The sequence below is a fragment of the Diprion similis genome, chromosome 10, assembly GCF_021155765.1.
Source record: "Diprion similis isolate iyDipSimi1 chromosome 10, iyDipSimi1.1, whole genome shotgun sequence".
Classification (NCBI taxonomy): Eukaryota; Metazoa; Arthropoda; class Insecta; order Hymenoptera; family Diprionidae; genus Diprion; species Diprion similis.
In genome coordinates this window covers 3,978,289-3,991,196 of record NC_060114.1, presented here as the reverse complement: position 1 = coordinate 3,991,196, position 12,908 = coordinate 3,978,289, and the positions used below count along the sequence as shown (strand labels likewise).

At 37.2% G+C, this 12,908-nt stretch overlaps 1 protein-coding gene across 2 annotated transcripts in view; it reads right to left on the bottom strand.

The window, feature by feature from the left end:
- Positions 1–12,908, bottom strand: part of LOC124411293 (UPF0489 protein C5orf22 homolog) — a 764,359-nt gene that overhangs the window by 354,495 nt on the left and 396,956 nt on the right. For both annotated transcript variants that reach the window (XM_046890352.1, XM_046890353.1), the window contains exon 4: positions 11,679–11,805. In XM_046890352.1, the coding sequence (XP_046746308.1) occupies positions 11,679–11,805 (127 nt within the window). The remainder of the gene's footprint in view (positions 1–11,678; positions 11,806–12,908) is intronic.

The following is a 12,908-nucleotide window of genomic DNA, read 5'->3' as shown; positions in this document are numbered from 1 at the left end:
CTCAAAAAAATCGATTTTTTTTTTGTAACAGATTGTTGTTCTCTATAGTTTTAGGCTTATTTTCGTGAAATTTGATTGCAAAAATTTCCCACCGACCCAAAGTTATGATAGAAAATGTGAACCGACTAAAATACGCACGAATCAATGCTACTAAAGCAACAAAAAAGGCCAGAACAGCTCGTCGACTGGTAAAAAATAAAAAAAATCAATTAACTACCGACAAGGAAGGCATACAGTACGTGGCCAGACTGGGAGATCAAACGTAAGTTTACAAAAAAAATTCATCAAGTTTTAATAATCAAGTTTCAAGCTCGACGTACTAAAACTACAATTTTATTCTACAAGAATTTTTAAAAAAATTTTCAGATCGATGAACATTTACTGGTGATACGATTCCGACCGTCGAGCAACTTTTTTTTCTTAGTCTTGTGGATCACGTGATTTTTTATATAGTCATTTTTGTAAAAATAAAGTAAAATGAAATTTTTTATAAAGTTTAAATACCAATTAACAATGTGTACTATTTATTTTCAGAAATTTCTATTATTATCCTTATTAAAAAAAAAATTTCCTATACCACATTTTTGGCGCTGCTAGACGTTTGTAAGGCCTTAATTGAATCGATTGTAACTCTTAAAAAATTACTGAAAAGTATAAATTTTCGGTCAACCAGCTTCTACTGCATCACCCATCTAGAACATAAATTGAATCATTGTAACAAAATATTGTTTTCAAATTTCTTTGTTCAATCTGAAGCAAAAATGCGTTCAAAGCAACTGAATTATTGCTTGATTTCAAATAATACAAATAAAAAAAAAAAATAAAAAAAAATCAGTTTCTTCGTGTAGATTAAGTTTTTCTTTAAAGGAATTTCATTGATTGGTAGAAAAAAAAAAAAAAAAAATTCAGGTTCAATTACGTCGGACAACTTTTTTTTTCATTGTCGGAATACTTTTCTTACGTGTTAATCAAATGGAAATTTTATATTTGGAAAACTTTTATTCATTTTTGAAAAACGTACGCCGCCATCTTGTCCCAGAACTGTCATATATACGCTTCTATTATATTGAATTTTCAATCAACATTTTCGCAAATTGAAAAAAAAAGAATTTTAGAAGATGAGAGATGATCAAAGAATGAAAATAACTGATGAACCCGAGTAAAGATCTCGTAATTTCTGACACAAAGAAATTTCTACAAGTCCGTTTCATCTCTGCGGTCAGTTTGCATCATCTTTCACAGTAAATATTCTCACTGATTTCCATCCCAAGTTACAACACGTGCATAACGTGCAAGCATTTCACAATGAAAACGGTGATGATGATGAATTTTCTACGGAATACAGGCGTCAATTCTGCTTGTCCAAAAGTGCAGAACAACATACTGCTGCATTCCCGTCGGCCAAAGACTCTAATCGGCGGATAATAAACGACCAGGCGTCTCGAGAATGTCGTTAATTTAACGGCGTGAGCAATTGTGCAACGAATTTTTACATAGCTTATCGAATTTCAAACTCGTTTGCAATCCGTGCTGTGAGAATTTTCGCAAACTTGCAGAATTTCTTCGCGCGAAGTGGCGAATCCGATTATCTGGCGCCATTGAAGTCGATTTTTATATGACTGTATAGACGCCATATGTGAAAAAAAAAATGGTGAAAGTTTTGTTGTTGTAAATAAAAGTGGTTTCACTCGGTAACCCGAATTATTGTTCTGATCTCTTTGTTGTGAATTAAATTTTAATCGAAGGAAATATTTTCATAGACATATTGCATCGTCGTATTTGATATATTCAACAAATTCGATATCTGTAAGTGTAAGTTCAGCTGTTATTTTTCATCGTTGTTTATACAGGATCACAATTGTAAGACAGTTGAGAAATAAAAAACAAATAATCTTACAAGCCTACTTTTGAAATGTTGTTTTTAACTGAGCTTGACGATCGATTGAAATTGATTTTTATTATAAAATTGTACATTGAATGAGAAGAATTTTGAGTTTTGAATGAATTAATGTGCTAACTTTCATCGCAGGAGGTTGAAACTTTGTTTGAAAGTTTTTAGTAAAGCTTTTCAACATTTCACTCAAGTCTCCTCTTAAGCAGTTTAGAGATAAGTTGCTTCAAGGAACTTTAAATTCGAATACTTTAATTTGAAATTTCCGTTGAAGGGCTCATTGAAATCAGCATAAACACAAGCAAAAGACAATAAAAGTTTCTTATTTTGTTTATGGAATTGCGTAAAAAAGGAGGAGATTATTTAAATTCGACGTGCAACAGCAAATGATTTTTGTGAGATAGTTCTGCGTTTGGACTTGAAACCAACGAATACGTCGTTTTTCTAAAAAAATAATTAAATATCTTACAGTAAGCTTACGTTAGATAGTTGAGATAAGTTGAATTGGCCGCGACAACGTATTTTGAATAAGAAAAAGTTACAGTGGAAACATATCTTTCAATATTTTTGAAGCTACTTCTGCAACAATATTTACAAATTTGTCACAAACTTTGATTAGCTCTGATTTTGTTCTAATTACTTCCAGTAAGTAACTTTTTAGGGATTCGATGAGGATTCTACTGAGAATTCATAGATCTTTTCAGAGTATAAATCAAGAAATCAGGACTTGAATGTCAATTTTGTAGAAGAATTGAGATCGAAATTTTTTCCCAAAATTTCGAAAACAGTCACTGGTGTTGAGATAAAAATATTTCAAAAACTTGGTAGTACGAAGAAGATTATAAAAAATTTGAGAAACGCTGAAAAATTTAATATATTTTTGTGGTACCTACTCTGTTCTATAATTCAAAAATCAATTTCTAAGGTTCAAAGCAAAAACTTAAAAATCTCATTTATAATCTTTCCGTAAAGAAATTGAAAGTATTCCAAATGGGTAAAGATAATTAGTATATTAAATGACAGATAATTAGAATTTACGAGAATTTTTTACAATCCTTTACAATTCTATTGCAAAATCGTAATAAATGTTTTTCCACCAGAGGCAATTACTGATTTTACAAGCTAAGCATCGCGAAATACTTCGTTTATTACTACTCTTCCATTTTTCTTACACACTGCAGCGGCGATTCACGATTTGTGATCTCACAATCGCATCGACAATTAAATCGTCGACATTGCTTCAGCCCTGCGCGGCTACTGGAGATTCGAATTAAACGCGGACCGGTTTCGCCTTTGAAACACCAAGCCGATCGACCGGACGCACTTATCGATGTATGATTCAGCGATATGCGTATATTTATACATCCGATTATCGCCGGCACAGAAAACTTGAAACGTAAAATCTGACTGGGAAAACGGTGAGCCGTGTCGCAGATTTTTTAACCACGGAGTATTTCGCAGCTCGCGCTTTTATACGCCTGCACCTTGCATATTGCATTATTCACGTTTACCTGCAATGACACATAAATCGGTATTAAGAGGATGCTAGAATCATTTCGTACCGATCGAATAAAATGTTGCTTATCCGGTCTGATGCTAGTGAAAATAAACGAAGTATTACTTAGTCGGTAAAGTCGATTACTAACCAAGTGAGCTGATCGTATATGACATATTTTATCTCTCCTGAGCAACGAAATCGTTTCATCTTTAGGAAGTGATAAAGAATTTGCAATTTTTGTTTGTGTAGTATCACTGGATAAATTTCGGAAAATTAACTGTAAATATACTCGCTACTGATTCTCACTCGGTTTGAGGTTATGACACGGTGTTCTTTCGCTGAATGGTATATTTTCTGTACCTTTTTATCAAATCTCAGAACTCCAACACTTTCCTAAGGATAAAGCAAAAGGATAACAAAGGGCTATAAAATACAATACTAAATTTTTCGTTCAACTTAAAACATTCGACGTCTCCCTAACGTCAACAACTTTTCTGTTATATTGCATATTCTGAAGGATCACGCTCACATTCCGAGTCTTCAAAGTTTTTCTCTTTCTCAACATCTCAAAAATCGATACATCACAACACGAAAGGATAACGTAACTATGGTACCTGATAATTTCTGTAATTTTTATTTGTTGAATAAAAAAATATTCTGCCTTGATAAACTTAACTGCTTTTATCTGAGAACAATAATTACTGCCCCCCCCCCCCCCCCCCCCCAGAAAATAATTAGCTGCGGTAAGCAATTCGCAAGCACGTTTCTGCAAAAGCCCTGACAATGTACGGCTCGCGTTGTTATTACGACGCCGAATTATAGCGCTTGACTCAATAGTCGAATTGTTGTTCCAGCGTCTCGATGTTTTCCCATTGCGTAGGCATCTGTGTACAAAAGCGGGCTGTCTAGACCGAAATGCCAATATGACTCACGTGTATAAACTTGCTTCTCGACCTGCTTAAAAATACAAAAACATTCTCACTTTGCTGAGATTCATTCGTGGTAAACGTGACAAACAAACAAGGTAGGCGAAGTAAGAATTTTGGAAAATTTTTAATGTGAGAAATGAATTTTATTGATGGTTTTTCGAGTTGAGTAAATGGAACGACATTATATTCAATTAAAATTTCTCATGTTTATTACAATACTTCGATAATAATTTTTGTACAAGATGTGGAAATTTTTCGCAAGTCAAACAAAAATCGCAATATTAAATGGTGTTCCTCAGTTTACGAATAAATTGTTAAAAATTCTATGAATTCTGAAAAAGAATTGAAAAGAATAACACCTACGGTACTTCAACTCTAAAATCATGAACACGTGAAGACACAAGATATTCACCGTGTTACTTCATCTGTGAAAAAGTCTAATGATGAAGGCGGATGTTATTTTAACCATCCATCATTACGATTTGTTGAAAAAGTTGTACTAACTTCAGTTGTGGATGTGACAGGAAGACTGAGTGGTAGAACTTATAACATTCCAGTTGTGATTCGATTTTGGACTGGCACGATAGCGATATCAATAATAATTATTGATCTTCACGCTAGATTTTAAAGTGAATCGTGCAACTGAAGTTGCTAGATATACTGCAATTTGGAAGTGATTGAATTCGTAATAGTTTTTGTAGTTGCTCGTAGATAAAAAATTTGACAATACCGATCTTGTAACTTCAGCAATATATCCTTTTATTCCATATGCACGATATCCACTGTCCACAAAGTATTTCATGACACGTACTAATCTCCTTAGCAAATAGGGAGAGAGACGATGAGTATAGTCAGTGGTGCCAGATACTGATGTTAGTTCAGCTCTCTGATAACGCTAATGAACGCGCAGGTCGGAACATCGTTGTTATGCAAACTAGACTGCGATTGAACACGCGACGAAAATTGTGTAGGTACCTTACCTTACATGTACCAGCGATGGACTAGCTTACGTGTAACGTCCTCCGATGACCGGACTGAGAGCATAGTGTTTCGAAGGATTGGAAATATCTCACCTGCAAGCGCTTTATGCAGCAGCCCTAGCCAGTGCGCAATGAGTACATGCTAATAGCAGGCGTGCCAACATCCGAATTCCTCGGCGATAATATGTTATTACGTTGTACCTTCATGGAGCGCCTAAACCAGGGTCATGTACTTCACTCGCCTGCGTAATCACCTTCACTTTGCACGCTATTTCGATTCCTGAGGCTGTGCGATGCACTCATGCCACATCAGCAGTAGCTCTGCAACCGTGGTCACCGTGCAAAGCAGGAAGCCAACAGGAAGTGAAGAGTCTACGTATCTATTATAATAATAAGCACTTTTTGTACTCTCCTCTTATGCCCTCTACACGTATGCTGCAACGTCGGAAACAGGTGCTGCACGCGGCCAACTCAATCAACCCATCCGATGATGATGTTTCATCCAACTCGAATGGTTGGATCACGATCCTGCGGATGCGGATCGAATTTACAGATTTTCAAAGTTCAGACTAACCGATGACGTCGAATGTTATTAGTTTGAATGGATGGTTGAATGATCACAACTATTCGGTCATTCCGAAATCTCAAACTCAGAAGTGTCCAAGATCTGAATAGATTTTTCATAGGAAGCGGTAAATCTTCCAAAAAAAAAACGTTAATTCGAATGGTCCAAAATGCCAATGGTCGAAATTCCGGATTGTGGATACCTTCAATGGCGAAAAGTTCAAATGGGTACGACACCAAACGGTCAAAGCTTCGATCGGCTTCACGGCAAACATGAAAGTGGGTAACGTACAGAATTTCCCCGTTCGAAGTTTCAACCATTGCGAATTTTGACCGTTGGGAGTTTAGACCAATCGGAATTTCGATACCCCAGAGTCGAAAACATTCCGGAACTGCTCACTATTCGCGAATCTGACAACTCGAACAAATGGCATTCCATTTAACGGTTATTCTAAACTCTAACAATTCAGAATCTCTACTTTTCCACGAAGGCGTGATATCGGAGAAAAAATTGAACAAAAATCTGTACCCTGTGTTTGCATATTTATCTACTTCGAGTCTGAATTCCATGAGTTTCTGTGTCTCCATCGCGGTCAGATCAAAGCCTGGCCGCGGCTACTCAGTCAGTTATTTTCCGAGTGTCGCAACATCCGTTCGGAAAGTTTTGTACTCGGACCGAGGTGGAAGGAAGTGGTTTAGATGATTCACACGGGACTGAAAGGAATATGCTACTCTTTAATATCGGTCAATTCACACCAGCCGGCTGTGTAAATATGGTTGCAGGTTTCGTCACGCACAAGCAAAAGCCTCTTCATGTTCACTGTTCCAGTCATCCAGTTATGCCTCAAAAGCGATTTTAACCCTCCATTGGATTTTTTTTGGATCTTATAATTACTCTTTTCGAGATTATTCGATCACTAACATTCTAGGTAATGTAACGTGTGAATAGATTTGGAAATACTTCCGATTTTGTACCTGCGTAGTAAGACACATGTCCAGTGCAACCATGACGATGGATACTGGATGATCACTTGAGTAGATGTGTAGGCATGAGCCTGATTGATTTTAAACAATATTGTAAAATTAGAAGGATCTTCAAATGACCTCATAAGTTTTTTATGGAATTCAGTCAGATATGAAATTATTTTATGTCCTGAACTGTACCGCATTGTACGAAATTACAAAGCAGAATGAAAATTGTAAATTTCACATTTATAGAATCACGCAAGCGTTCTCGTGCGAAGAACTTGTTGCGGATGGAAACGCAAATCATTTGTAACATTCTTTGCTCAAAGTTCGTTATATCCTAATGACTCCTTACTCGTTTTACTCTCGATGATCCAAGAATCAGCAGAAGAAGATTTGCGTATCAGGTTAATGCGATTCACTTCCCAATGTATATCAAACTTGTCGCTTCGCAGAGATTAACTTGAACTACATCATCAGTCCAAGGATAGAAAATTTCCAATCTCGGTTAGCGAGTCGTGAACCAGTATTGAGGCCACAACGTGTGACTACTACTCGATTTGGCAGAAGGTCAGGTACCATTACTGAGCTGACATGTTGGATTAGTAATGGATGAACTAGTGCACTTGAAGCATTTGAAGCTGTTCTTGATAATTGATACAAAGGACCCCGCAGAATCCTTAAGGAAATTGGCTTTCGGTCAAATTGGCTGGATTTTTAATATGTTTAAGTACATATCCTCCTGATCAAAAGTTTTCATGAACACGAGTCCCAAAAATCAGTTTTTTTATTTTATTTCCAATTAGTTTCAACAATTAACTATCAGCAATTAGTTTCCGAGATACAGACTTTGGAAGGAATGTGTCCAGACCTTTTTCTATCTATGGATTTCGTAATTTTTTATTAATTATAAAACTTCAAGGAGACTTCAAATCAAACGAATCACTCAAAAAGCTACACGATTGATTCTCAAAGATAGGCAGCAAGTTGTGATTGATATCATTAATGCAGTGATTCCTATCCATGAACTCGCTGGTTCACTGGAAGGAAGTGCAGGTCAGATTTCGCGCGAAGAACGAGTTCCTCTGACTCATGCAATAATCGACTTGTCACGTTTTTCACGCGTGTTCGGAGTCTCTGCGAATCCACTGTGCAGTTTTTGAGTGATATATTTGATTCCAAGTCTCGCCTGAAACTTTGCAATTCGTAAAAATCGCGTAATCCATAGATATAAAAAAAAATTAATTCACTACTGATTTTTGGCACTTGGGTCTCTGAGAACTTCTAATCAGGAGGATATTGACTTTATCAAACTCAAAACCCAACCAATTCGTACGAAAGCCAATTTTCATAAGGTCTTCGTAGAGTCCTTTACCGAGAATTGAAGTAGAAGTCTGGCTCATCACTAACTCCCTACTACTGACATATCAACGCTTTAACCAGTTACTGGATTCCAAAACGAAACCAATATCACAATTCCCAATTCTGGTTGAACACTTACTACTTTGCTTCGTACCTGTAGTCAGATTCTGAATATAAAACTTCAGAATTTTTGAAGTGTTCGTAAGACTTTCACCACATTCAATTAGTCGTTTAGAAAAAACAATGGGTAGTTTGATTTCCATAGATTGGATGGAACTTAGTAAAACTTGACACTAATTTCATGATATTTTATATGACATGGTATAATATTTGATGTGTACTGAAGTGGTCCCATGCAATAATGATTTTCAGACCGATTTGCGGTAAATAACTTCAAACTCTGGGTTTAACTTCAGATGAACACTGACATTTGACTTGCTTTGATATCTCCAAACAATCTACACGATTTAATACCACAGTACTTCACCGAATTCGAATTGTACTGCAGTAATCCACGGACTACAAAAACTTGTGTAACATTCCTGAAATTGTCTTGTTTATCATAGATTCTCGGGAAGTTTAACAGCTTGTAAATTTCTTAGCCATACGTCAAAGTCTGTAGAATAGAATTGAAAATGGTCATTACCAAGAAGGCCGCAACGTCTTAACTGACGAATAATTTACGACATTGAAGAGGATGGAAGAGGTGATGTAACGCTTTCACAATGCCATTTATCGCAGTCTCTCATCCTGCAGGACTTCATCTCGAATGGTGCATGAGTTTATAAATTTCCTTCAAATCGGGTAAAACGGGAATATACGCGAACGGTTGTATGTAAGTGGAGGCGACCGTGGCTGGGAGGCGGGAACAAGTACGAACCATAAATCAGAGACCGCGTTCAGATAACGCGTTCCAGGTTAGGCGAGATGAGGTGAGGCAGGTTCCTCACAAAAATGTATTATATACGTATACTTACCACTCCGCGGAGTCAAGATAACGTGCATTACTGCTGCACCAGTTGACTGTCAATTTATTGCGATGAATTTATAACTTTTCGTTATGCACCAGCCGTGAAAGGTTTTCACATCCCGTCTTTTTCTTCTTGTTTTTAGATCGTGTTCATCGGCGGCACAGGTTTCCTCTCTCCTTTTCCTCATTTCTCGTTTTTCTGGCACTCCACGTTCATGTCAGTCCTATTTTATCCCTCTTTTTTAGAAGTGCAATTATCCCAAGGCTCGTATACACTGTTGCGAATGGCCTCCACAGTGATAAGCTTCGTAGATTATAACGTGTCGTCGGGCTAATTTTCTGCGTCAACTTCTCTCGGCGCTAAACAAGCTTGGTCATGTTTGTGCTCAGTTACAACGCACGTATCTCACGTTGCGTCTGAGTACCAGTGAATTAGCAAGCGGGTATATCGGATTGGATAATGCATAAGCGTTCATTTTTCACGAGGATACGGGGTGAACTTAGCAGGCTAATTAACCGACTGCGCATGCGTCAAACAATTGGACTCTATTGGTCAGCGAGATCCAACCGCCGTAATATTTTCGTCTCTGCAACGCAGGGCAGGCAATTTAATCAATTCTCACGCGTCGAGTGGCGAGTCGAAATTACGTACCGAGTGAAAAGTGAAACTTGTCGAGCCTTTCCAAATGACTGTGTAGACTGTTTCCAGTCTGCCTAACCTAAAAAAATCCGTATTGCCTGGATAAGTTCCATAATTCCTGTTTGAGAGCTAAAATTAAGGTTGGCTAACCTGCACGGAAACTCGACGAATCTCACGCATGCGTAGTTCAGTAATCAATTTGTTAAGATTAACGAAATCCTCTGAGTATATTACTATATGCAATTTATATTTATCGATTTAAAATTTTGTTTTCTTCCGTGGCAAAGAACATAACTGTAAGAGCGAAGCTGACGGACATCATTAAAATTGTATCATGTCCATCCATGATTTATGAATTCCTACTAGCTTGATAAATGGGATAAAATAATTATATGCGCAAGAAGTGCGGTGTGTATAATACGGTGAACACGTGATGTGGCGTGTTAAATCTCTTTCTCAAGCATTAGCATCACCACTATGCCCAACTTATATGCTATCAGTCATCTAATTAGCAGTTGCATTTAATTAGCAGTAGCTCTCAGGTCGCCTGCCGATGCCTCGTTCTCCGATGCTCTGCAATTCTCTTCGCTTCGCGGTTTATGTTGCGTTGCTTCGCTCATATATAGCGGCTTTAATCGGCCCGACGCAGCTCAGCGATAAAGAAAGGTTACCGGGTATGTGAGCAAACATCTGCGCTGGCAATTAGCGATGTTTTTATTTATTCACATACACCCGGGTATCTCATATCATCCGCCCATATTCCGTCCGCTCAACTCTTGTCTTTCAAACCATGCTTCACACTTCCCGCAGAGACTCGCAAGCTTCGCGTATCGCACACAGATATTGCACACCGGGTGCCTCTGAGTCTTGATTTCAGACCAAACATGTACAATGGCGCCATCTGTGGCAAATTCGAGAAATTTTTTGCTACAAGAAGCACAGATGTTATATAAAAAAAATGTTCTAATTCTATTTACTTTTCACTACATCATTTTTTTCATTTTCCTCCAACGGTGAGAGAAAAGAACAGAAAAATTAAACGAAGTATTGATGTTGGCAGTATTTGTAGTTGAGAGAAATCTTTTAATGGCTTGCTTGAAAAACGTGACCTAACCATACAGGACTAAGTTCATTGTTAAAATTGTATTTCTGGTTATCGTTGCACTGCATGTATTCAATTTCATGTCATTTCCAAGTGCAATTATCGCGTCTTAACACACAATGAAATTTTGCGCTTATAGTGATTTGAATTACTTTTGTCTTCTGAGAATACGGTTAATCGTATCTGACGCTGGTCACTTTTATTTTCAGATCGCCATCTCACGCACTGGCGTTGGAATTGGAAGTGTAAACGAAGCTAGTAAATTTTTTAAATCACTGTGCGGATGCTGAAATTTTTTATTGATGCATTGTCATATCTTCCTCTGGAATTCTATTTCTTCGAAGGCCAAGACGGAATGAAATGCATCTACGGAACGCTGAACGGATATTTGCCTAATACTTCGAGGGCTTAACATTTTTAAATTGAGCGTCTTTTCGGAATTGGGAAAACTTTATGACCAACACTTCTGCTGGAGATGTAAAATTATAAGAAAATTGGAGCGTGGTAGGAACCTTGAGCCGAAATCGACAAATCAGAAGAAAGAAGAACAATATGTTACACTTCTGAACAAAATATGAAACATGAGAAAGATAACGGTTCACTAAACTGGCGTTTTTGTGTGCTTGAGAACTGTCGTTGCGTTTAGACTAAGGAACCCGTTAGTATGTATCGTCACTTCACAGATGTTTATTTGGAAATATTTCGAAGTTGGTAATCCTCACAATTTTCGAACAGTGGAAGGTGGTAAAAGAAGTAAGATATCGAATTAAGCCTACCTTTGACGGATCTTCCATGTAAGAGCCAATAGTAATCACGTGCAAAGTGACTTCTTTCACGTTCTCGAGTTCTTCAGGAAGTGCGTAAAGCGCTTCACTGACAAAATATGCCTCGGAGCTGGTCAGCCTGCAACACAAAAACATCAAGTAACTTATGAATTGCATTTCTACCTTATTAGAAAAACATCAAATATTCGAACTTTAATTTTGAATGTTGGTCTAGGCATGTTCAATTGAAAGATGATTCAATTTTTGAGTAAAAACGACGTTCACTTGAGTTGTCGTTAAGCATCATTCGAGAGACTCCTTTCCGAATAGTATATACGAGTGCTTCGGAAAAATTTTCATTCGAACACAAATGACTTTACCTTCAAACAATTCAAAACCAACAATATTCCAAAATTCTTAACGAAACAAGCAAACTAAAAAACCTAAGAATAATTCACACACGCCAAATTTTGGTTTCGATTACTAACAGGAATTTCTTAGCCCTTCGTTGGATGGAAAAAAAAAACCGATTTTGATATCTCGATTTTTTTTATTGCTGAATCTTTTTCTCACATAATTCTGTAGAAAAAAAAATATACTTATAAATAATTTCTGACATCTGAATTTCGAAGCCTTTGTTTAGTGTAATTTCTTAAAATCAGAAAATTGAAGGTAATTTACAGCGAGAAAAAAATCCCCTTCCAGGTCCGATGCTATAACGATACTTCTCGTATCAAGTGTGACGCTAAATAGATATTTAAGATAATAAAGACCTGCTGCACTGTGTCGGAATGAACGTCAATGAAAATGAGGTAAAAAGTATCGCAGATAACGGTTTTATTTTCGTCCTTACACCGTGTCCCGGAAATATATGTATCTCTGCCTTATCAGTTATTTACACCCTCGGGATCTCTCGTGAACGTTCGCCTTTGCGAGAATATACTGTCCAATACAAAAAAAATAAAAACACACCGATATTGGCGCGGCATCCTGCTCTTCTTTCGTTTCCACAAACCATTCGGTAGTTCGGTGTCATATTGAGCATACATATTGCTAATTAGCCGCGGTAGTCAGCTGCACGTATGCCAAGCGGCTCGATATTCTTAGCAGTCCGATAAACATTCGAATATACGCAACGATCCGATGTTAACTCCTCGAATCTGGCTTGTACATCTCGCATCGCTGATCTGACCGGGAAAACTGGTATTTCATATAAACTTTTTCGCCTCTTTTTCATCTCAG